Source organism: Solanum stenotomum, chromosome 12 (assembly GCF_019186545.1).
Source record: "Solanum stenotomum isolate F172 chromosome 12, ASM1918654v1, whole genome shotgun sequence".
NCBI lineage: Eukaryota > Viridiplantae > Streptophyta > Magnoliopsida > Solanales > Solanaceae > Solanum > Solanum stenotomum.
In genome coordinates this window covers 49822189-49845443 of record NC_064293.1, presented here as the reverse complement: position 1 = coordinate 49845443, position 23255 = coordinate 49822189, and the positions used below count along the sequence as shown (strand labels likewise).

Below are 23255 nucleotides of genomic sequence, written 5' to 3'. Positions count from 1 at the left end.
AAAGGTTTTGAGGGGCAATTGAATGTTTTATCATATTAATGCATGCATTAAAACCATTGCATTGCTAATACCTAGAAATCCATGGTATTAGCAATGCACACCTTAATACACAATAGAGTGTATAACTAATGCTTGCATTAGTTATGCATAGGTTGAAAAAGAGTACCAAACAAGGTACTAGTAATACACAAAGTTAATACATGCATTATTTAGATTTTATAGTTTTGAATACATCACATACCATGTGACAAGTTGAAATCAGAAGGTTGATAAATTTTTTTAAAAATAAATAATAGACTAAAAAAATAAATAAAAAATAAAACAACTAAATTGAAACAAATTGAACATAACACTTTAAGAAAACAATTAATAGTCCTATTACTGCTAAAAAAAAAAAGATCTCCTCAAATTTGGAGCTAGGCAGGTGCTTTGAAGGCTTAGAACCGGCCAACCGGGGATAAATATCACTCATAAATTTTTTCCTTTATTTATTTATAATTTCATACTATTTATTAGTTAGATTCATGTTATAAAATTATCCTTGGAATAAAATAAAAATAGAGGCTATAAACTATAGACGATTGATTTTAGAAACAGAATGCAAATCTATTTCCGATATTCTGAATTCTTATTGAGCAGATCAAGTTTTTTTTTTTAAAAAAAAGCTTTAAAGAGAATTGTTTTCCTGATCCAAAGACCAAACAACACACTTTTTATTTATTTATTTAATTAATATATTTATATTTATTTATATATTGAAGGGACAAGGAACCTAATAGATTCAGAATCTTCTAATTTGCAAAAAAAATCATAAATTAATGACCCAGATCTTTAGTACGGAAGTACAAAATAATATCACCCGTTGGATTAGCCGCCATATATTTCACGGTTGAGATTTCGCCCAAAGTCAACAATTCTCCCTATTTAAAGAAGTTAGCGTTTCGAGAAACCCCTTTTCTTTACTTCCCTCACTCTTAACAGAAAGAAACCAAAAAAAAAAAAGAAAAAGAAATCCATAGCGAGAGAAAAACAAAAAAAGAAAAAGAAAAAGAAAAAAAAACTTATCTGTTTGAAGAAGTGGTTCTTCGAGCTTTCAGCTTCCCCCTGTGATCACAGCGGTTGCCTATAATTTCTTCAAAGGTTCGCAAGAATTGCACTTCTTGAAGGTTTGGAGGTCAAATTGGGTATAAATTCACAATTCTAGGGTTTGCTGTTTTGATATTTACGGCTTATTCTTCTTGAATTTTCCTCTGTATTTCGTTGAATCATTTAGTATTGGTGTAATTGGGCGTTGCCGCCGGGGTCAGGAGCTGATTAAGCGAAGGTAATTTATATTACCAAGCTAATCTTGTTGACTACTTAAGTTTTCCTTTTTGTTGGAATAGCCAGTTGCGTCAAATTGAAGCTGTGAAAATAGTGAGGACTCTGTGTAATTGTCTTGTTAATTATGAAGATTGATTAGGTATATATATTCAATTTTTATTGCCCATATGATAATTTTTCATGATAAAGTTCGTAAGGTTTCAATTAAAGAAAAACTAGTGGTTTTGAATGCACTTGCAATTTAATATAACACCTCACTTATTTTTTTGATTAGTGACGAATTATTCATGGGGAAACGCATCGTTTCTTTGGATTTTATGCGGTGAAGTTTAGCCCATATATATATATATATGAAAGAATTTGTAACTATAATTTTAAGATCAATGATAATATAAGAGAGAGAAATAAAAATTGAAAAACATAGCTGAATACTATCTCACATCACAATTAGTGGTTGTGGCATCAATATAGATAGGTCTGAAAAGAAGGAATGCTCTACCTTGGCAGTATGTGTCTCGAGGACCTGAGCTCTGATTAAGGCTAGACATGACCCCGAAAATATCGACCTTGAACTCAAATAGGGGTTGCCATAAACAACGATAATGGGCTGTTATCCCTGAGTTCTCAGTAGGACATCGACAAATGTATGAACCTACAGACCATAGTCTGGCTATTCTTCTTAGAACCAATTGTTTTTTTTTATGGAATTCTATCTCAAAACTCGGTGAAAATGGGGTTGCCCCTCTACTTGTCTCCACTTGAAAACTAGACTTGGTCCACCAACCAGGTTGGAACTTGTGACTAGTGCCTACTATACATCTCGTGTGGTATTGTAAAACCAAATTCTTAGGTGCTTATAAATCAAATCCTTAAGCTCTTGGGGCTCATTTTCCTTACATGGGATAAATGAAGACAAGGTAATAGCATACAAGCTTTTTTTTATAAAAAAATCGGGTAATGACAAAATCTGGAAGTTTCGAAATTTGTCTTCATTCCTAACTTCCATTATGAATACATACTATTTTTGGAGCGCTTCATAGCTCCATTGCTTTCCCTCCTTATTCAGTTATACCTTAACCTCAGGGTTTGAATCAGGAAATAGAGGACGAAAAAACTGGAAACTTCTAATGTAGTCCGGGGTAAATTTATAGGGAAAATTTGGGGCATGCGAACCCATGATCTCTCGTAACCGAATAATTTATGTTTATGTATATATTTTCTAACATTAGTATAATATTATATGCCGACACTCATGCTACAAGAAGACTAAATGGCTCACTCGGTTGTAGGTTGAGTTATTTATTTAGAGGACTAGAGATCAATTCCCACTAAATACATTTTTTCCTTTTTTTTTTTAATGGTGCATCCATGTTCTAGAATCCCTAGATTCGCGACATAATGTAGCTTTAACCAGACTTGCATTGTTGCAGCATATTCCTTGTTGACAAATCTTGATTGAGTATGTCTATGGACTTCACTTATGGATATGCCCATTAGAAGTGCACACTGTTAGCTCACTTATAAGAAAAAAGAAAAAACGCAGACTATTAGCTTGAGTATAGCAACAATGCGATCACCATCTCCTTTTGAAGTTGTGTGATGCATGAAGATCATACGTGTTTTAGATTTCACCAGTATTTGGGGCCTGTAGTAGCTTGATAAGGTCCAAAGTACTTTGGGTAGCTTAATGGTCCTTCTGATAGCCACTGATGTCTGCCTATTGGGTTGTAATCTAAGCAGATGGCTTCCAATTATTCCTTGAGCGGAGTTGTGGACATTCATGTATCTCATATGGTTCTCTAGGCAGCTGTCGACTTCCTTGGGTTATCCATCTATTTGTGAAGGGTAGAAAAGCTCCGTTGTTGTTTGACCTGCATTCATTAAAAAGGTTCCTTTCGAAACGATCTTGTCTGCAGGGACAATGTTGTGAGTAGTCCATGCAGATTATTGTCTGAGAATATTCTAGCAACTTGGAAAACAGTGAAGAGTGTGTCAATGAAAAAATATGAGCTTGTATGCTATAACAATCTACAATCACAAAGATGGTGTTACCCCCTGACTTGGCCGCACCTTTATTATATCCATTACTACGTACTCCTTTGCTTTCTCTAGAATTGGTAGGGTTTGTTGAAACCTAGGTATGTCACATCCTCTACTTTGCACTTTTGACAAGTATCACACACTTGAAAACCTATTTTCGGCCTTCCTTGACTAATGAAAGCCACTAAATACTTATCTGTCTCTTCTTAATGACTAGGGCAGACAAGTGCCCCTCTGATGAATCATGTATTAAATAACTTTCCCTGGACCATTATACCTCAGCTAATCTATTTTGCAAGGAGGTCTCAGTAATAGCCCCCTCACATGATTGTTTTTTTCAGCCCCTGAGACCTTCATCACTTAATAGCTAAATGTTATCAAAAGCGAAACAAGATAGAAAAACAACAAGTACTTGCTGGGCCTTTTTTGTGCGAGGAACAATTGAAACACGAGTTTTAGCAAGGTAATGGGTAGACTAGATGCAAATTTCTAATTAAGCTTAGTAACTAACCTGCGCTGATCATCACTTGAGGAGCAAATTGATGTCATAATCCTGATCACCATCATATTTATCCTACGAGTATTTTTAACAAATAATACATCCACAAAAGGAAATCACATCTTAACAATGAAATGTGATCCATGTCAGCACCTTCATAAATAAAAAGTTGAAAATGGTAGGTTGTGTCTCTTGGCTCTCTCCCTTCTGCACATTTAAAGCAGTTGAGCACAGTGTTATCAAATGCGCGCTTTAAGCGCTTAAGCCCTGAAGCGAGGCTCAAAACATGTTGAGCGCTTCGCCTCGCTTTATGTGCGCTTCGGTGTCGTCATCAAGGTTCTAAGGCAAACTTTTCCTTGCCAATGAGCCTTTTATGAAGAAGTGACACTAAACAATTGATATTTCACTTTATCATAAAAAAAATTCAGTTTCTTTGGTCATAAATGTGTCATTCATGTTTATAATTATTAGTCTTGGACTAAACATATATATTTGTATTTTTTTTCTCCCTTTGCGCCTTTTTTCATTAAAGCCCATGCTTTATTTGCGCTTTGCGCTTAAAGCCCCCACGGACCTTAGAGGTTTTTTGCGCTTTTCACCTTTGATAACACTGGTTGAGCAGAGACCATTCAGTCTGCTATATCCAGGTGTGATCCATCGGAGAGAGTCAGGTTTAAATTCCTGCCAACAATAGATCTGCCTTATTCATCATCAGAGTTCCTTGAGCAAGTATAATCTTTGCAGGAGGAGAGCTTTCAGCACTCCCGATAGCCTCCATCTTAATAAGCTGAGTCTCTATAGGTCCATCCTGCGATAAACATCTTCACAACATCAAAAGAGAGCCGACAACTAAATGGAGTTGATTTCTCAAATGGTCACTTAACTAGAGTTATTCTCTCATACAGTCACTTTCTTTGATGGAAAAAATTGAAATCAAGAAGAAAGGTGATTTTATGGGATAATAACTATTAGTTGAGTGACCATATGAGAAATCAACCCAACTAAATTAGAGTGAGCAGTTCTAGCAGCTTTGGACCTCTTCTTTCTCTAAGTCACAAAAGCTTGAAATTTTTGATTCAAACCTTTCATTGTTGATTTGTTTGAATTTTGGGTTTTCCACCCCGGTTAATATTTAGAAGCTCCAGTGCTAATTTGCAATGAGAGCTCAAAGATCAAATAAATTACAAGAGAAGCAAATGAAATTAGAGAACAAAATTGAACAAACCAAGTAACGAAGGGAGAGAAAAAATAATAAGAGAAATGTGCTCAATTAATTTCATTCATGCACAACACATAGTGCGATTAAGGATTTAAAGGTGATGGAGGTTATGTAATTACCTCACGGTACACTGATGTCACATAAATGAGGTTATAAGAGGAAAGAGGAAATTTTGTTAACTGGGACTAAACTGTAAAACTGAAAATTTCTGAATAGAATTTTATTCGAAATGTTGTAATCTCTACATTCTACCTGTGGAGCTCTTCGTGTATATATCTAGGAATTCCTGCCAATGTAGCACTTTTAGGTTTTATGGCTGGTTTCAGAATTGGCTTCCTGAGAACATCTCTTCTTTTGTGATAGGTCGGAGAAACCCTTCTTTTGCTGAGGCCAAGTAGTACCTATTCTGCAGTCTGGTCGATGGCTAGGAAAGACAAGTTGCGTGGAGGTGGTTCTGCTGGTTTTGCCACTAATTGTGGATCGGAGGGCTCTGGCAGTTCAGGGAGATTCGATGCTGGAATTTCCGTTTCAGGACATTCAATTGCTCCTCAGCAGAGATGGATAAATATAAATTCTTCTTCACATGATGGTTTTGCTGTGCCCATCCATGTTATACTGCAATCCAAGCTGTCACCATCTGAGAGGAAAAACTTGGTTCTGCAGTTGAGATCTGATATTGAACAAATTAGACTTCTTCAGAAGAAAGTTGAGTTTTATAGGACAAGTGTAATTGCAGTTTCATCTTCTAGTGATATTGTTAGCTGTAGCAATGCACAGAAAGGGCTCCCTTTAGCAAGCAAGAAGAAATCTGCAGGAAACCCTGGGTTTGGAAAGAAGTCAAACCCTCTTGCTCAGAAGACACGGGGCCTGAGCAGGGAGGTGTCAGGCAGGTTTAAATCTGTTAAGCCTGCTTCAGTACCATCCCGTTCAAATGCAGCATTGATGAAACAGTGTGAGAACTTGTTGAAAAAGTTGTTGTCACATCATAATGCTGGTGTATTTAATAAACCTGTTGACGTAGTTAAGTTGAATATTCCCGACTATTTCACTGTCATTAAACACCCAATGGATTTGGGGACAATAAAGAAGAGGCTCACTTCAGGTGCTTACTCGAGTCCACTGGAGTTTCTTGCTGATGTGAGACTGACGTTTTCTAATGCATTGACCTACAACCCCCCTGGTAATATTGTCAATGTCATGGCTGACGAGATGAGCAAATTTTTTGAACTGAGATGGAAAACTATTGAGAAAAAGCTGCCTACAAACGATGCTGAATTAGTGGAAGAAAAATCAGGCTTGCATGAGGAAAATGGAGCTGCTTCAAAGAAGAGGAGACTTTCTCCAACGCAGCATGTAGTTATGCCAGAACTTCCTAAATCCAAGATGACTGATGAAGAGAAACATAAACTTGGTGGTGAACTGGAAGCTTCACTTGGTGATCTACCCGACAACATCCTTGAGTTTTTGAAGGAACTGAGTTCAAATGGAACAGCAACTGGAGAAGATGGAGAAGATGCCATTGAGATTGACATTGATATTCTCTCTGATGATACTTTGTTCACATTACGGGCGCTTCTAGATAAGTTTTTGCAAGAGAAGCAAAAAGGCAATGCAAGAGCTGAACCTTGTGAGATAGAGGTAGTTTACCGTCAAAGAATACATCTTCACGTACAATGTAGAATGGACACTCTACCAGTGTTTGATGTTAATGAATTATTGTTCTCTCTTATTGTTTTTTCAGCTGCCAAATGGATTGGGGCTTAGTAATTCATCCATGCACCTAGAAGGAGGTTCTTACTCGCTCTTTTGATTTCATGCACGCTATTTGTTGTTTGGTGTTAGATTTCGAACTTCAACGATTTTCCTTCTAAATACTGGAAAATATACAGATAATAACCATGTTGATGAGGAGGTCGATATTGGTGGAAATGAGCCTCCTGTCTCCAGTTATCCTTCACTTGAGATCGAAAAAGATACAGATCCTAAAAGAGATGAACGTATAAATACAGGGGGTCCCAATGGTAATTCAAATTGGTTATTGACTCATCGATACTTTTCGCTTTGTTTCTGTTGGACATTCTTGTAGTGCATCCTACTTTTTCAATGATCCGCTTTCTGGTGACATATCCTGTTCATATCATATCTTCCTTGTCTTATCTTCTAGGGCTGGTAAAAATGAATTTTAAAGCCATCGAGTCATCGGACTATTTTTACCATCTTGTGGGATGTGCTCTTTTCCCTTTTAATTTTTATTAACTGGAAATCTTTGAACATTCTAAATTGTTGTAGTCTGATGAATCTCTTACATTCTGAATTGTTCTTTTTAAAATAACCTAAACTATTCTATTTCAGGATTTCTGTTGTTGATCTTATATCTCCTTTCCTAGTTCTTCACTGCACTGCATAGTGAGGTTCTTATTAGGTTGCTACATCGTTAATACGTTTGGAGAAATCTACTAAGTCAAGCTTGTCATAATCAACATTACTTGCTCAGAACATCTATTACTTGCTCTCTTTTTCTTTTTCTTTTGATTACCCGTCAATTTCCGGTCACGTGGTTTGCCAAATAACTGACGGCCCTGGTTGATGTTGCATGATTGCTAAAAAAATGGGATGCTTGTGGCCCCGCATTTACTGCATTCAAGAAGTTCATAGATTTTTCTCTACATTAAGTTTGAAGTTATTCTAGTCATATGTTCGTGTGTGTTGGATCTAAGCTTCACCTATTTCATTTTTTAAGTTTGTGTTGGTGCTACTATATTCTTTTTTACTTCTCTTGCCCAGCTTTTCTTTTCAGTTTCTGTTAAAACTTCATCATCATTTGTACTGTGCTTCTTGAATTGAATTTATTCTTTATTCTATTTTCTTTGATAAAACTTAGAGGAACTTAAATACTTGGTGTTCCAAATTTCAAATCCATCCATACAAGTGTAGTGTTATCTCTGAATATAAAGCAATCTGGAACTGCTGATTTAGTAGGCATTGTTAGAACTTAGAATTCTGAATGCTGTCTTAACTTGTTCTTGCATCTCCCTTCCATCCAGATTCAGATTCTAGTAGCTCTTCTGATGATGAGTCTGAAACTCAAAGAACACCTGATCATGCTGAGCAGGTGAAGAGAGATCACAATAGCTTCTAAATGAACCCTCATGGTGTTTATTGCCATTAGACCAGCTTTAGAGTATTTGGAAACCTAATACATCTTTTTTACTGGTGTTTGATCACAGGATCACAGTTCACCAGTAAAGGCAGATGGAAAGGAAGCTGGCAATAGTTTAGCTGAAGGAAATCGTGAGTTCTTTTCTGATTATGATTTCTTGATATAGTAGAGAATTCTGTTGATGGTTATCCTTTTATTTGAAACTGAGCACTTATCTGAAATGTAGGAAGTGCATAAATCTGCAGAATACCTTAAGGTTTGTAAAGTGTGGTGATTAGTGGTTTCATGGAATGGTTATTAGGGGATCTAAATGAAGTGTTAGGTTATTAAATATTTTAGCTGTCTGGTGGTCTGAGATCCTGTAGTCAGGTTTTTTTGTTGTCTTTTCCTAGACTTCATAGATGTTGCTATCTCACTCCTTGTTTAATCTCCAGACTCTATCAGCGGCGTGGACCAGCTGGATCAAAGTTCTCAGCAAATGCCATTCTCTGTTGAGTCAGAAGCATATCAAGATGGTGAGTTGAGAACTGTTTTTTCTGTATTTATTGTTAAAGATAAAAGGTAACGTAAGAAAAGTTGGTTTATTTCCTTTTGTCTCTATTGATTTGTGGGTTCATGTGTTGCATTTTTACATTAGGGGAGAGTAGGGTCTCCCCTGGAAAGCTCTATAGGGCTGCTCTCCTGAAGAACAGATTTGCGGATACAATTTTAAAAGCTCGAGAGAAGACACTTGTTGAGGTGAGTATCCTTTGCTTGTTATAGGCATTCTACTGCCTTTTCCATTTATTTTGACCAGCGTGTCATTCCATCCTGTAATTTTGCTATAAAGGTCGAGAAGGGTGATCCGGAGAAACTTCGTCGTGAAAGGGAGGAGCTTGAGATGCAAAGGAGGAAAGGTACCCCCAACCCGAATTCCCAATATTCAACATGGAAGAAAATTCTTTTTTTATGTGAATTGATAGCCTGATTATGTTAATTTCCATGATCAGCGAAAGCTAAGCTGCAAGCAGAAGCTAAAGCTGCTGAAGAAGCTCAAAGACGTGCAGAAGTGGAAGCTGCAGTGGAGACTAAGAGGAGGAGAGAGCTCGATAGAGAAGCAGCAAGACAGGCGTTACTCCAGGTGAGTAGAAAATATATCATGTCGTAGAAGGTCAAGTGCTTCAGTTAAAATATCAAACGGGACTTCCATTTGGTTTTTGCAGATGGAAAAGACCGTAGAGATTAATGAGAATTCAAAGTTCCTTGAGGATTTGGAGATGCTGACTGCTGTCCCTTCCGAGCAGTTACACAGCTCAGTAGACGAGACCAGTCCAGATCATTCCCAGGATGGATTAGGTAGCTTCAAATTTGGAGGCAGTAATCCCTTGGAGCAACTTGGGTTGTACATGAAGGTGGATGATGATGAGGAAGAATGTGAACTGGCTACTCTCCCAAGTGATCCTATTGATGTTGAGGAAGGTGAAATTGATTAAGCTATTACCCTCTGCCCCACTGTGTTGCTGTATCATAGTATTCAGAAATATGTGATAGGTTTAGTAACATGAATCCCTTTTCCACCTTGAAAGCCGATTTTGTTTTAAGAAAAAAGGTACAGATCGAGAAAATATGGGAAGTGTTGATCTGGAATTCAGTTTGCAATTGGATGTGAGTAAAGGAAAAATAAAAAGAATTGTGTGGAAGTCCTCTGCTGTTTCACCTTTTCTGATTTTCAGCTTCGCATTTTTAATCTTATTATCTATTCAGTAGTAGTGTGTAATTATGAGGATTCGAATTTGTTAGGAGACGGTACCCAAGGCCCAGGATAGACCGTTAGTTGTTTTTAAGAAATTACGGACGATAAATACGTTAGTATCATCTTGTTTCATGACAATTATAAAATTAGATTTTCTATCTGCACTTGTGAATGAGATCGAAAGATAAGGCAATTTTCTTTTTTTTTTTTAATAATTATCGGAAAATTATCTGGTTCAACTTTAGTTAATTCACTATGTTATCTCTAACTTTTGGACTTAACGTTGAAAGACTAGTGTAAACATGAAATTTTAGAGTAAGGCTTATTAGGAGTTACATGAAATCTTTCATCATCTTATTAAGGCTTATAAGGAGTTACAAGCAAATAGAGTAAAAGGTGGGTAAAAGTATAAGTAAAACTCAGATAAGTAGAAGGGAAAACACATTCATGAAAAGTAAACAGATTCTTATAATTTACATTATTGTACACTAGAAGAAACGGACTTGAATAATATAAGATGAATTCTTCGGACTTGAATAATATAAGATGAATTCTCCCAAGCTATGGAAGTTGGGAAGATGACTAAGAGAAAAATTCGTAGTCCTTGGCTTGTATAATGATGGTTCTTAAACCGCCGATTGGTGCCAAAACAGTCAACAGAACTCCCAGTATTATGCAAATCTGTCATTATTTTGACCAATTAGTTGCAGTTTTAAGCTCAAATAATGAAAATTGAAAATTGAAAATATCAACTGCAGAAGAAGCTGCACCATACCCAGTTAGTAGTCCAAGAGAGACCCCATTTCTTTGGTTTGTAGATTGAAAGCCACATGATGCAAGGGAGCTAAAGAGGCCAGAATATATATAAAAAAAAGAGTGGTGTTAGTGCAGCCAATCAACTTCTCCTCGTCCAGGTGATTTATATATTAAAAAAAAATACAAGAACGTCACACTGACTTGGACTCCATTTGACAAGTGGATTCAGCTAGATTTGGTAAGGGAAAATAGGAAACTTACAAAATATGTTGTTGGGGCAAAAGCAAATCCTCCAAAGAATCCAAGAAGTCCCCCAAAGAAAGGGAAGATGATTCCAACTATCATTGTGAAGGCTGCAATAAGAACAAAGGCATTACAAATGTAAAGGTTTCTACTTCAATTTTTTATTGTATGAAGGCGACTAACTTACCAACATAAAGGTTTCTGGTAACAAATCTCAAGTACCATGTTGGCTTGAATCTACGTTTCTTTACAAGGTAAGTCTCAACCATGTCAAACACCGGCATTGCATAGAGCTACAATAATAGCAGAGACATTTTGTCGTCAGTTTCTATATATATTAAAATAAAGACAAGAAGGAAATGGACAAGAATCACACCTGATAGCTGCCAATGATGTGGATAACAACAAAGGCATTAGCAAGGACAATGAGCCAAGTAGGTTTGTTCAATGAGATGAGAATGTTGTCTGATACTGAATTCCCAAATGTATAATAGCCGATAAGTGCAACTGGGAAGTAACATAAAGCCACAACAGTGTAAGCAACAACTACTCCCTTCCACATAGGTCCTTTAGAAGGCTTCTCAGGTGTTGAAGGTATCGTAGCTTGAATCTCCAACACCACATTATGACCCGCGTATGCAAAAGCCACTTCTCCCAATCCACCGAAAAAGTTGAAAACTGCTTCCCCTGTGTTTTTAGCCTTGTACCCATAATCCACATCTGGTTGTACACCCTTTTCAAGTGAAGCTACCCAAGCAATTGTACAGTAACTGTTGGAAGACATGCATGCATACATACTCATCAAGTAAATAAAACTCGGATGCAATGTCTGTCCTAAATATATATATATATAAGCGCAAGTAATTACCTTAAAGACATGATAGCTGCAATCAAAGACACACCAGATATGGCATTGAAATTGGGAAGATGAGAGAGAACAAAATGTACAGAGGCAAATATCATGATGTAATAGGTGAGTTTGATTTCTACGCAATTGCCAGGAGTGCAGACTAAATCGTGGATCTTCTGGAATGATTTTCCTCCAGTCACCATATAAACAATATCAAGGCCAACTTCAACAACCAATTGTTGAGGCACCACGATATATAGCCCCAGCTTTTTACCAAAAACATGCTGCCCAAGTTCATGATACCTATCGAAACGTTTCCCTGGAACCATTTCATGCATCTCAACCATTTGCCATAGAGTGTATAAAGTTATAACCCAAGATATAAACATCACTGCTACACCAGGTCCCCTACCATCAAATGAAACAACAAATCAGGAAACAAGATGACTTTACATTACAATTCAAAGTATACATACCATCCGAGCTCTGCCATGGCATATGGAAGACCGAGAACACCAGCACCAACCATAGCAGTAACATTGTGGAATGCTGAATACCACCATTTTGCATTCCTAGAAGAAGTAATCGGAAGCCATTCATCTATCTTCCTTTGTTCTTCCGTTCTTCCATCACGCTGTCAATTCAATTCAACCAAAACATTATAGTATATATGTTATAAACAATTTCACACACACTACAAATTAATAATTATTATTACAGAAATATACAATACAAAAGAGATGTCAAGTGTACCGAATTTTTCTGGGGTGATGTAGCCGGCATATTGTTGTGACTATTTGTGATACAAGTTATGAAGATTGCAATCACTTGTAATTATGAATTCCCAAGTTGTAACCATATCATACGTTTATTTACTTTTTAAAAAGTTTTCTTACAGTTATCGGAAATTTATCTAACACAAATTTGTTTTAAAATCCGAATGTTTCTCATTTCAGTTCCCCATTTACTCTGCGCCACACATATATGCCTTTTTTTAATTACCAAAGCTTCAGATCAAATTTAATTAATTATATGAGAATGTATCTCTAAAAGAAAGTGTTGTCGCCATTGACTACTGGAGCATGTTTGACCAGAGGCCAAAAACATTTATTTCAAAGGAAAAAATATTTAAATAAGTCAAAATATATCTTTAAATCATTATGTTAAAATATATTAATAGTTAATTTTATTTATTTATCTATGTATAATATTGATTAAAAATTTAAATATCTACATTCTAATTTAATAAAAATAAATATTTAATTAAAAAATTTATAATAAATATTTAAAACAATCTTAATATTAAAAGTACATTGAAACTTGTCCTTTTTCATAATTTGACTCTCAAAATTATTATTATTTTTTTAAAAATAGTCAAATACAATTTGCTTATCAAAAACATTTTTTAAATAAATTAACTAAGCATAAATTGGAGTATTATTTTTCAAAAGCACTTTTTTGAAAAGTTATTTTAGAAAAAAAATTATATAACTAAGCTAACATTTACTAGTTAATTATGCTACTTGACTACAATTTAAATTAATTTTAAAAAATGGTTATTGTTTAACCACTTTTTTTTTTATCAAAAGGTTAGAATCCCTTTTCACATTTTATACAAATCTACACATTATTTCTTTTTACCACATCCACTCAATTTACTCCTTAAATCTCTCAACCCTATAAATAACTCAACTGAATTTTATGGGATGTCCCTGAAGGGACAATAACTCAACTGAATCAAAATTCAAAATTTGACTTCTTCCTCTTTTTTCCTTTCATTTCTTTTATTTTTCTCTCTCTATTTTCTGTTACATTTTATTTAGGGTTTTTTTCTTTTAATTTTTTCTCCACCTCCCGTTGCCATTTCTTTCTTAAGGTAGAATCATTTTTCTATTTTTCTTCTGATTAAAAAAAAAGTTTAAAATTTGAAAATTTTGAATCATCCCTCCTAATCGTGCAAAATCAATTTCAGGTAACCTCCATTCATTTTTTTTTCACTTCCATCAATTTTTTGTTTTTTTTGTTTTTTATATTTTTCCGATTTTCCCATTGTTTCATGGTCCAACAGGAAGTAGAAACTTTTGGAAGTTTAGCCTTGTTTTCATTTTTCTTTTTCAATTTGTATATGACATAATAAATGAGTTGTAATTTAGTTAATTGTATATATTACATAATTAATAACCAACATATGTATAAAAAGAATATCTACATCCAACTACCCGTGTCATAATAATCATGTTGATAAAGAGCCTTTATTTTTAACCGTTACGGGCTGTTAACAAAATCATATCAATATTCATTCACCCATGATTAGGATTGAATAATAGCTAATTATTGCTATAATTGACTAGTGGATCTTTATAAATATAAATGTAAATATGTTATTACAATATATTGTTTATGATCTATGGATTGCTCATTTGGTAAGATGGTATATGAATTGATTTTTTTTATACTTTTGACAACACGTAGGAATTTCATGTTTATCTTAAGAAATATATTTTAAAAAATTCAAATTATATGATCAAATAAAATTTCAAATCAAATCATTTTGCTTTCAAACCATAACTGTCCAAACTACTAATAATAACTGTTTGATATGAAATAGCATGTCAAAACGTCTCCTGAGTGTCACAAATAAAATTGGATAAACAGCATTCATCTATCCCCCAAAAACAGAGTTATACACATTAAATTTTGAGTGCAAATTCACTAATAAAAACAGAGAGGTCTTAATTTCAACATACATAAAGGCCTATACTGTAAAAAGTAGTAAGCCAAAACACATAAAAGCATCGTTGCTAGGAATTCAATAATTTATGAGCAAACAAACTTTAATCCAAGAAACAAATTACATCTTCCCTAATCGAAAAATTTATAGCCCTTTGCTTTTAAGATGATGGATCTTAAGGCGCCAATTGGTGCCAAAATCATCAACAGAACTCCCAAAATTATGCAAATCTGTCATCATAAAACAACGAATCAGAAGAAGAAAATTTAAAATGTGAAGGATTAGACTAATTAATATGATTCTTACCCAGTTAACCATCCATGAGAGACTGAATCTCTTTGGTTTATAGATTGCAAGCCACATAATGCAAGGAAGCTGTAGAAGAAAACAGAGAGTTATATGAAATAGTAATAGTAGTAGTAGTAGTACAAAAATTTGGATAAAATGACATACAAAATATGTTGTTGGGGCAAAAGCAAATCCTCCAAAGAATCCCAAAAGCCCACCAAAGAAAGGTATGGCTATTCCAACGAACATTGTGAAAGCTGTTTGAAACATAATACAAATGTTACTTGAACAATAGTGTTTTTCTAAATAGATATAAATGAAATAGAGCTTTAATTTCTTACCAACATAGATGCTTCTGGTAATAAGTCGCAAGTACCAAGTAGGCTTGAACCTGAGTTTCTTGACAAGCAGAGTCTCAATCATGTCAAAAACTGGCATTGCATAGATCTATAACATTAACAATGTTCGCGTTAGGAGGCTCCATATAACCATAACAAACATTTCTAATTGTGATACGAAATTAATGTCTCAGCAGCACCTGATAGCTCCCAATAACATGAATAACAACAAATGAATTAGCCATGACAATGAGCCATGTAGGTTTCTCCAACGAGATGAGAATGTTGTCTTCCACCGAATTCCCAAACGCCCAATAGCCAACAAGAGCAACAGGGAAATAGCACACAGCTACAATGATGTAAGCAACGACAACACCCTTCCACATGGGTCCTTTGGAAGGCTTCTCCGGCGTTGAGGGAATTGTAGCTTGAATCTCTAACACCACATTGTGACCTGCATAAGCAAAAGCCACATCTCCCAACGCGCTGAAAAAGTTGAAAACTACTCCCAAATTGGTTTTAGCGGTGAAGCTATACTCCACATCCGGCTCCACGCCCTTCTTAGCCGATGCAGCCCAGCCAATTGTAGAGTAACTAAATTCAATAGTCAGTAAGACAAGAATTAAATATATTAATGGGCAGGCAGAAAGGAAAATAGATAGATAGATAGATAGTAATAGTAATTTTGGATACCTTAAGGACATGACAGCAGCAGCCAAAGAGACAGCAGATATGGAATCTAAGTTGGGAAGTTGAGCGAGAAAAAAATGGACAGAGGCAAATATCATGATGAAGTATTTAAGTTTTATTTTAAAGCAATTGTTTTTGCACACTAAATCATGGATCTTCATGAGTGATCTTCCCCCAGTGACCATATAAACAATGTCAACACCAACTTCGACAATTAATTGTTGGGGCACAACAATCCATAGTCCAAGCTTTTCCCCAAAAGCATGTTGCCCCAACTCATGATATCTATCGAAACGTTTCCCTGGAACCATTTCGTGCATCTCAACCATTTGCCATAAAGTGTACAAAGTTATAATCCAAGATATCACCAACACCGTTACACCAGGTCCCCTAATAAAATTAAAAAACAAATTAACCAACTCTACTGGCATATATATAATTAAGACAGATGTACGTACCATCCAAGCTGAGACATAGCATAAGGAAGACTGAGGACACCAGCACCAACCATAGCAGTAACATTGTGGAATGTTGAATACCACCATTTTGCATTCCTACTAGAAGTTACCGGAAGCCATTCATCTATCTTCCTTTGTTCTGCACTTCTTTCATCACCCTGTCATTTAATTTATATATACTCTCATTTTCCGAAAGTGAATTCAACAAACAAAACTCATTGTTTTCGTTGAAGAAAATTACAATCAAAGACTAAATGTGAGACCATCTCATAAATCAATGATACTACGACATGTAATTAACATTGTTTGCAAATCGAAAAAATAAACAAATTACAATACCATATTGTTGTATGACGAGAGAATGAAAGTTGGTTTTTCTGGCGAAATCACAAGTTGATACAAGAATAACCTTTCTTTTATATATTGCTTTAATGTACTTCTGTGGAAAATCTGTTAAATAAAAATAATATATTATAGTATAAAGTTTTTACCTTATATGTTTACTCTACTGATATCTTGTCTTTTATATCAATGGAAACTTATTTATTAGAGAACCAAATATGTAAATATCATTCAATTGATTAATTGTTATTCCAAATTAAGAAAATAAGAATTGCCCCATATACTAACATGACATAATAGGTACTATTTATTTCACATTTATGCTTTTCAATTTTAGTTGTGTACAAATAGACACTTAAATTTATAAAAAGTTGAATAAATAGACATATACGTCATACGTGATATTCTATATGATAATTTGTGTCCTACGTGAATTATGTCAGATAAAACTCGTGTGTCTACTTGTTCAACATTATATATTTTTAAGTGTCTATTTATACACATCCAAAGTTGGGGGACATAAACATAAAATAAGGTAAGTTAAAAGAAAACATTTATATATTATGTCCGGATAATATGTGATTATACTTTATCCATTTCTAGAATACCTTACTATGTTATTTTATTTTATTCTTATCCCCCGAATAAAATACATACTATATAATGTTGGGCATAAGGAAAGTGAATTGTCACCAGCCAGGACTTCTATTAATCTCTTTTTCTAGATTTTGTATCTTCTAAAATTATTTCTTGTGTCATTTGTTAATCTTTTTTTACTAAAACCTTTCCCAATTCCTTTCTTTTCTGTACTAAAATCTCTCTAACTAAGATTGTGTCTTTTTAAAAAATTACTTTACCTTAAAAGTTGCTGTCATTTAAAAAAAATTCCATCATTAATACTGTTAATTAATCTCTTTTCCTAAAACCCCTCTCAATTACTTCTTTTGTGGTACCGTTTTTCCTTCCCATAATCTTATTATATTAATGATATTTATATCCTTTTTCCCCTTAAGTGGCTCTTTTTCTTTCTTTGTTCTTTTTACTGTTTTTACTCCCCCTCGTCTACGGACACCTTTTAAGAAAAATATTAAGTATAGAGTAATATGACCAAATTATTCTTATTTATTATTTTTTAAAATTTAATACTTATTTATTTTGTATCACAATAATATCTCTTTATATTTATGACTAATGATAAAGGTGAAAAATGAATAACTAATTATGTCTAAATTTTTTAAAATGACAAGTATTGTGAATCATCTAATTTTAGTGAAGATGACAAGTGATCCGAAAATACTTATTATATCCAACTTTCAAGTTAGTAATAGGCATTTTCTCTTGTTTTTTTACTCCCTCCGTCCAATAATAGTTATCCACTATATTAAAAATAGTTGTCCAATAATACTTATTCAATTTAAAAAATCAAGAGATAATTTACCTTTTGTGTTTGTTTTACCCTTGCAATTAAATATTATTTATCATCTAACACATTTCTCAAAACATTAAATTTAATAAAGTCAAAGGATAATATAGTAATAGTACCCCTAGTATTTATTATTTCTTAAGTGGACAATTATTATTGAACAGTATTATTTATTGCACATTTATTTTGAGCTTTACTGTAAAAGACATATTTGAGTTTTACCATAAAAGGCACGAGGAGAAATGCTCTACAAGTGGTAGTCTTGATTTTTTTGGTCCAGTTTAATAACACGGCCCAAGTAGGTATTTTGAGACAGTAAACTCACTCAATTAACCACAAGTTCATTCTTATAGCCTAAGGTTAGAAATTAGATACGTTGTTCATCTGATATAAGCTCTAATTCTTTCCTATAGGGCTAGATAGTATATAAATTTAAATATTGAATTTATCTCTATCAGCTTAAACATGGGATGAGAGAATTTTATAGCGTTTGAATATATTTATGGTAGGTCGGAATTAGTAAAAAATTGAAGAACATAACTTCTTTTTCGGGTATATTGGACAACACTAAAAAAATAAAAAATAAAAAATAAAAAATAAAAAATAAAAATAAAAATAAAAATAAAAATAAAAAGGCAGCAAGTTGTAACAACTCCAATTTCACAATAGACACATTCAAATATTATAATCACTAAACTTAAAGTTACAACGCAAAAGTGGAACTAACAAATAAACTGCAAAACAACAATAGACTAGTAAACAAAGAAAATATTGAAGAAGATAACTAGAAGGGAGATGAGAAACTAAGACTCAAAGAAGGAGATGAGAGGACTAGACATTTTTCTCAACAATCTACCATTACCCCTTTTGATAGAACTGTTCTCATATCCACTACTCAACCCGAATCTCAAATTAACCTGACCCTATTGTTTGTTCTTGGCTCAATAACTCTTGTCAGCCCAATAACAATTTGTATGACATTGGTATCTATATTGGGCTGGACTTGGATCATTAACACAAGTACTAAAAAGTTTGATAAGCTATATTTCTTACTATAACATTTTTTTATGAAAATTATAAAACTAAAAAAAAAAATCTTATAAAAGGGTACAGAACCAATTGGATGTGTTTTGCTTGATGTAGATTTGGTTAACAAGTTCAGTTGTACCCTAAGAATCCCCTGTTTTCTCTAACAACTAGTTTGAGATTAAGACGTAATTATTATGCTGTTGATATTTAATTGTATGTTTTACATTTTGATGATGCATCAATGATAATAAAGACATCATCGTCGTATATGGTTTTTGTTTATTAGAAAGAAGAAAAGTGAAACAAAGACGCGCAAAGATGTGTTTCAAGTCTTGACAATGAACAACACCATGAAATTAACCATATCTTTACATACGAAGAAAAACTATGCTCTAAAATGTTTTATAGCCAAAACACACCACGGCAGTAGAAATTTCCTTTACCAAACATACGTCTATCTAAATTTAATCAGATGGCATAATCATCGCTATATTCTTGCACTTGATCAATGATTCTAATTGTAAAATTTGTAGGTCTTTGCTTGTACTATGATGGATCTCAACCCACCAATTGGTGCTAAAACCATCAACAAAACTCCAAAAATAATGCAAACCTGTCATAAAAGAACATATTAGAGTCTGCCATTTTAAAGTGTATATAAAATGCAGAATCACAAAAATTGAAAATGCACTTACCCAATTAGCAATCCAAGAGAGACTCCATCTCCTTGGCTTGTAGATTGCTAGCCACATGATGCAAGGCAGCTGAAGAAAATAAAAGAGTTAGTACTATATATGCACTACAAAGAGATTAGAGGGAGAAAAAACTTTATATATTCACTTACAAAATATGTTGTTGGGGCAAAAGCAAATCCTCCAAAGAATCCAAGAAGGCCACCAAAGAAAGGGAAGGTGATTCCAACAAACATTGTGAAAGCTGCAATAAGACCAAAGGCATTTGTTACAAGTTTTCTACTGTACAAAGTTTTATAGTATGCGACGATTTAAATGATGGCAAGTCATGACTTACCAACATAGATGTTTCTGGTAACAAATCGCAAATACCAAGTAGGCTTGAACCTAAGTTTCTTAACAAGCACGGTCTCAATCATGTCAAACACTGGCATTGCATAGATCTACAACATCATAAGATAAATGTTTTGTTAGGCGCTAATTAAATGTACTGTAATTGAAATTTTGCAATTTAGATGAGAACATGGTATACCTGATAGCTTCCAATAACATGGACAACGACAAACATGTTAGCCATGATAATAAGCCAGGTAGGTTTGTTCAAAGACATGAGAATGTTGTCGTCCACTGCATTTCCAAACATCCAGTATCCAATAAAAGCAACAGGGAAGTAACAGAGGGCCACAACTATGTAAGCAACAACAACTCCCCTCCACATAGGTACTTTCGAAGGTTTGTCAGGTGTTGAAGGAATTGTAGCTTGAATCTCTAACACCACATTATGACCCGCGTATGCAAAAGCCACTTCTCCCAATCCGCTTAGAAAATCAAACACAGTTCCTGCAGTGCTGTGTGCCTTGTACCCGTAATCCACATTTGGTTGTACACCCTTCTTAACTGATGCTCCCCAAGCAATTGTAGAGTAACTTCATCATCACAGCAAAAAGTTAGTAACACAATCAACATTTAAAGAAATAAGTAAAATGTGTATATATATACCTCAAGGACATAACAGCTGCTGCCAAAGACACACCAGATATGGAATTGAAATTGGGAAGATGAGATAGCACAAAATGTACAGAGGCAAATATCATGATAAAGTATGAAAGTTTGATATTTGCGCAGCCGTCCTCTTCTGGTTTGCAAACCAATTGGTGCACCTTCTGAAGTGATTTTCCTCCGGTGACCATGTAAACAATGTCAACACCAACTTCGACAATTAGTTGTTGGGGCACAACAATCCATAATCCAAGCTTTTCCCCAAAAGCATGTTGCCCCAACTCATGATATCTATCAAAACGTTTCCCTGGAATCATTTCGTGCATTTCAACCATTTGCCATAGTGTGTATAAAGTGATAATCCAAGATACAACCATCACAGTTACACCAGGTCCCCTGAAATTAATTAATTACTCACTTTAATTTCAGTAATAGTAATTGAGTTTATATATATATGTTAGTGAAAAAAATGAGTATTGTACCATCCAAGCTCAGACATGGCATAAGGAAGACTGAGGACACCAGCACCAACCATAGCAGTAACATTGTGAAAAGCTGAATACCACCATTTTGCATTCCTCGAAGAAGTAATCGGAAGCCACGCATCGATTGCCTTCTCTTCTTCTGTTCTTGTGTCAATCTACGTACATTATTTCATAATAACTAATTAAGTAGTAATATTCAAAAAACTAATGATAAACATGTACAGTTCGCATTGGATGTTTACACAACTTACAATAGCTTAGTGATGATTTATTAGTTTGGTCTAAAACACCCCTTAGCTTTACCCCAATTTTGATTGTTTCAAAAGGTTCAACTTCTATATATACGCTAACAGTAATTATTTTGGCACTACAAGTCAAAGCAATTTTCATGTATTTTGTCTTAATTAATTTGGTAACCTAAAAATTAACTACATAATTTATTTTTTTATTTAAATGGTTTTCAGATTCAAAGCAACGTGAAATTTGGCGTAAAACTGTGGAATTAAAAAAAAAAGATTTGGATTTTAAATCGATAATCCATGTGACCCACTACTAATAATAAAGTATTGATAGTGTCAGATTTGTATAGTATGAAAGTCAACTGAAAAATTGAGACGATTTTCTCATCGCACGTCTTTAGTGTATAACAAGTTGCCGTGAATTCACCGTTGTCAATAATTATAAGTAGTCCATTAAAGTCCTATGAAAGAACCCTACTGACCTAACGTGATGTACACACGTGCAACGTTTAAACTGAATTTAATGATCCTAATTATTTTTTTTTAAAAAAAAAATTATAGGGATAATATCAGTTTGACTTGTTCAAGATTGATTCTAGACCACCAAACAAACTAGAAAGAGCTACCAAAATTCAAAATTTTCTCATGAACCAAATTAAATAGAATTAAATGAGCACAGAAACGAGAGAGACAGTTTTCTTTTTCTTTTTTTGGTACAAGAGACAAGGTTATATTTCAAGATCTAAAACTCAACCAAGCATTTCAAGTATTTAGCATATCTCACACAACATTTATGGAAATTCTTGGTATCCACATAATATAGAGTTTTAACTTTTATAAATTAAACGATACTATATAGTTACAAGCAATTATTCATAAGAAAATGGGAACAACAACCTAATAGATCACAATACACTTGATAATATCAGTGCATATACACGTTAAATCATATATGTTTGCAGAGAGACACAGAAAAAAGAGAGAGAAAGTTACCTTGGAGTCATCGTAATTTGATGGAGCTTGAGTTCCCATGGCTACAAGTTGTGACTTGTGTTTAATTAGAGAAATGAAACGATCAAATAATTTAAAAGGGAAGAAACTGAGGAGACGAAGAGGACAAAAGATTAAAGATCAGTGGAATGAATATGGAAGACTTCGAAAAAATATCGAAGTTATCTGTCTTTTATAAACAAAAAAAAAAAGTACATAAGTTCTTAGCTGTGTATATTATTATGGATTCCCAGTCCTATAGTAAATATTTAATTTAAAATTAAAATAAAAGCCCAGCTTGGACCTAACAAGTAGAAGATGTTGAAAGTGACGTTTTTGTTTGACTTTGAATTTTGTACAAAAAATATTGGCATCAACGAATTAGGCGATGAATTTTACACTATGTACTATACAAGTTGCCATCAGTCACATTGCTATTTGCTTATAATCAAAATAACAATTGTTTTGACTCAAAAGTTGTTTTCAGATTGGTTGTAGTCTCCTTGGAAAATTCCACGAACTCCTGCGTCATTACTACTAATTTTTATTCTCCGGCCTGCAATTATGTGGAGTATTACATAATGTATCGTGTTGTGCCTTCAAAAATATATGTGACTAACTAACTTAATTATATTGATATGATCGACTTTAAAAGGTTAAATATACAAATTATTGACACTGATAATGAAGAAGAAATTCGTGTGTTCATACACAATTTGAGTAATAATG

General features: G+C 34.0%; 4 protein-coding genes across 6 annotated transcripts; 1 reads left to right on the top strand and 3 right to left on the bottom strand.

Moving 5' to 3' along the window:
• The first annotated feature begins 973 nt into the window (after positions 1 to 973).
• On the top strand, positions 974 to 9964 carry LOC125847598 (transcription factor GTE8-like). Of its 2 annotated transcripts, none has more exons than XM_049527238.1 (11): positions 974 to 1184; positions 5445 to 6719; positions 6823 to 6871; positions 6971 to 7102; positions 8126 to 8193; positions 8309 to 8372; positions 8676 to 8756; positions 8879 to 8979; positions 9071 to 9137; positions 9231 to 9361; positions 9444 to 9964. In XM_049527238.1, exons 2-11 carry the CDS (start codon positions 5502 to 5504, stop codon positions 9711 to 9713), a joined length of 2181 nt encoding a protein of 726 aa, XP_049383195.1. In that variant the 5' UTR covers positions 974 to 1184; positions 5445 to 5501; the 3' UTR covers positions 9714 to 9964. The 2 variants fall into 2 exon arrangements, with proteins under 2 accessions (XP_049383195.1, XP_049383194.1); XM_049527237.1 differs by having other exon boundaries at positions 974 to 1324.
• A 542-nt stretch (positions 9965 to 10506) lies between these two features.
• Positions 10507 to 12462, bottom strand: LOC125847945 (lysine histidine transporter 1-like). The gene is made up of 7 exons (XM_049527708.1): positions 12299 to 12462; positions 11841 to 12230; positions 11349 to 11742; positions 11160 to 11265; positions 10991 to 11082; positions 10749 to 10817; positions 10507 to 10654 (listed from the first exon to the last, which is right to left on the bottom strand). The coding sequence occupies exons 1-7, from the start codon at positions 12349 to 12351 to the stop codon at positions 10556 to 10558; spliced, it is 1203 nt and encodes a 400-aa protein (XP_049383665.1). The 5' UTR covers positions 12352 to 12462; the 3' UTR covers positions 10507 to 10555.
• A 2121-nt stretch (positions 12463 to 14583) lies between these two features.
• Positions 14584 to 16476, bottom strand: LOC125847946 (lysine histidine transporter 1-like). The gene is made up of 7 exons (XM_049527709.1): positions 16328 to 16476; positions 15873 to 16259; positions 15380 to 15773; positions 15183 to 15288; positions 15007 to 15098; positions 14860 to 14928; positions 14584 to 14783 (listed from the first exon to the last, which is right to left on the bottom strand). The coding sequence occupies exons 1-7, from the start codon at positions 16378 to 16380 to the stop codon at positions 14685 to 14687; spliced, it is 1200 nt and encodes a 399-aa protein (XP_049383666.1). The 5' UTR covers positions 16381 to 16476; the 3' UTR covers positions 14584 to 14684.
• A 2977-nt stretch (positions 16477 to 19453) lies between these two features.
• LOC125847944 (lysine histidine transporter 1-like) lies at positions 19454 to 22904 on the bottom strand. 2 transcript variants are annotated; one of them, XM_049527706.1, is made up of 8 exons: positions 22530 to 22904; positions 21295 to 21452; positions 20813 to 21208; positions 20346 to 20739; positions 20151 to 20256; positions 19966 to 20057; positions 19817 to 19885; positions 19454 to 19734 (listed from the first exon to the last, which is right to left on the bottom strand). In XM_049527706.1, the coding sequence occupies exons 1-8, from the start codon at positions 22566 to 22568 to the stop codon at positions 19636 to 19638; spliced, it is 1353 nt and encodes a 450-aa protein (XP_049383663.1). In that variant the 5' UTR covers positions 22569 to 22904; the 3' UTR covers positions 19454 to 19635. The 2 variants fall into 2 exon arrangements, with proteins under 2 accessions (XP_049383663.1, XP_049383664.1); XM_049527707.1 differs by having other exon boundaries at positions 20151 to 20253; positions 20343 to 20739; positions 22530 to 22753.
• Between the last annotated feature and the right edge of the window lie 351 nt (positions 22905 to 23255).

Coding starts and splice junctions, on each gene's coding strand:
- LOC125847598 (XM_049527238.1), top strand. CDS start 5,502: ATGGCTAGGAAAGACAAGTTGCGTGGAGGTGGTTCTGCTGGTTTTGCC. Junction 8,194..8,308: donor CACCTGATCATGCTGAGCAG/GTGAAGAGAGAT, acceptor GTTTGATCACAG/GATCACAGTTCACCAGTAAA. Junction 8,757..8,878: donor GTCAGAAGCATATCAAGATG/GTGAGTTGAGAA, acceptor TTTTTACATTAG/GGGAGAGTAGGGTCTCCCCT.
- LOC125847945 (XM_049527708.1), bottom strand. CDS start 12,351: ATGGTTGGTGCTGGTGTTCTCGGTCTTCCATATGCCATGGCAGAGCTC. Junction 12,231..12,298: donor GCCATGGCAGAGCTCGGATG/GTATGTATACTT, acceptor ATTTGATGGTAG/GGGACCTGGTGTAGCAGTGA. Junction 11,743..11,840: donor GCAGCTATCATGTCTTTAAG/GTAATTACTTGC, acceptor GTCTTCCAACAG/TTACTGTACAATTGCTTGGG.
- LOC125847946 (XM_049527709.1), bottom strand. CDS start 16,380: ATGGTTGGTGCTGGTGTCCTCAGTCTTCCTTATGCTATGTCTCAGCTT. Junction 14,929..15,006: donor TTGCCCCAACAACATATTTT/GTATGTCATTTT, acceptor TTTCTTCTACAG/CTTCCTTGCATTATGTGGCT. Junction 14,784..14,859: donor TCTCATGGATGGTTAACTGG/GTAAGAATCATA, acceptor TTATGATGACAG/ATTTGCATAATTTTGGGAGT.
- LOC125847944 (XM_049527706.1), bottom strand. CDS start 22,568: ATGGGAACTCAAGCTCCATCAAATTACGATGACTCCAAG. Junction 20,257..20,345: donor ATGTTATTGGAAGCTATCAG/GTATACCATGTT, acceptor ATGATGTTGTAG/ATCTATGCAATGCCAGTGTT. Junction 19,886..19,965: donor TTGCCCCAACAACATATTTT/GTAAGTGAATAT, acceptor TATTTTCTTCAG/CTGCCTTGCATCATGTGGCT.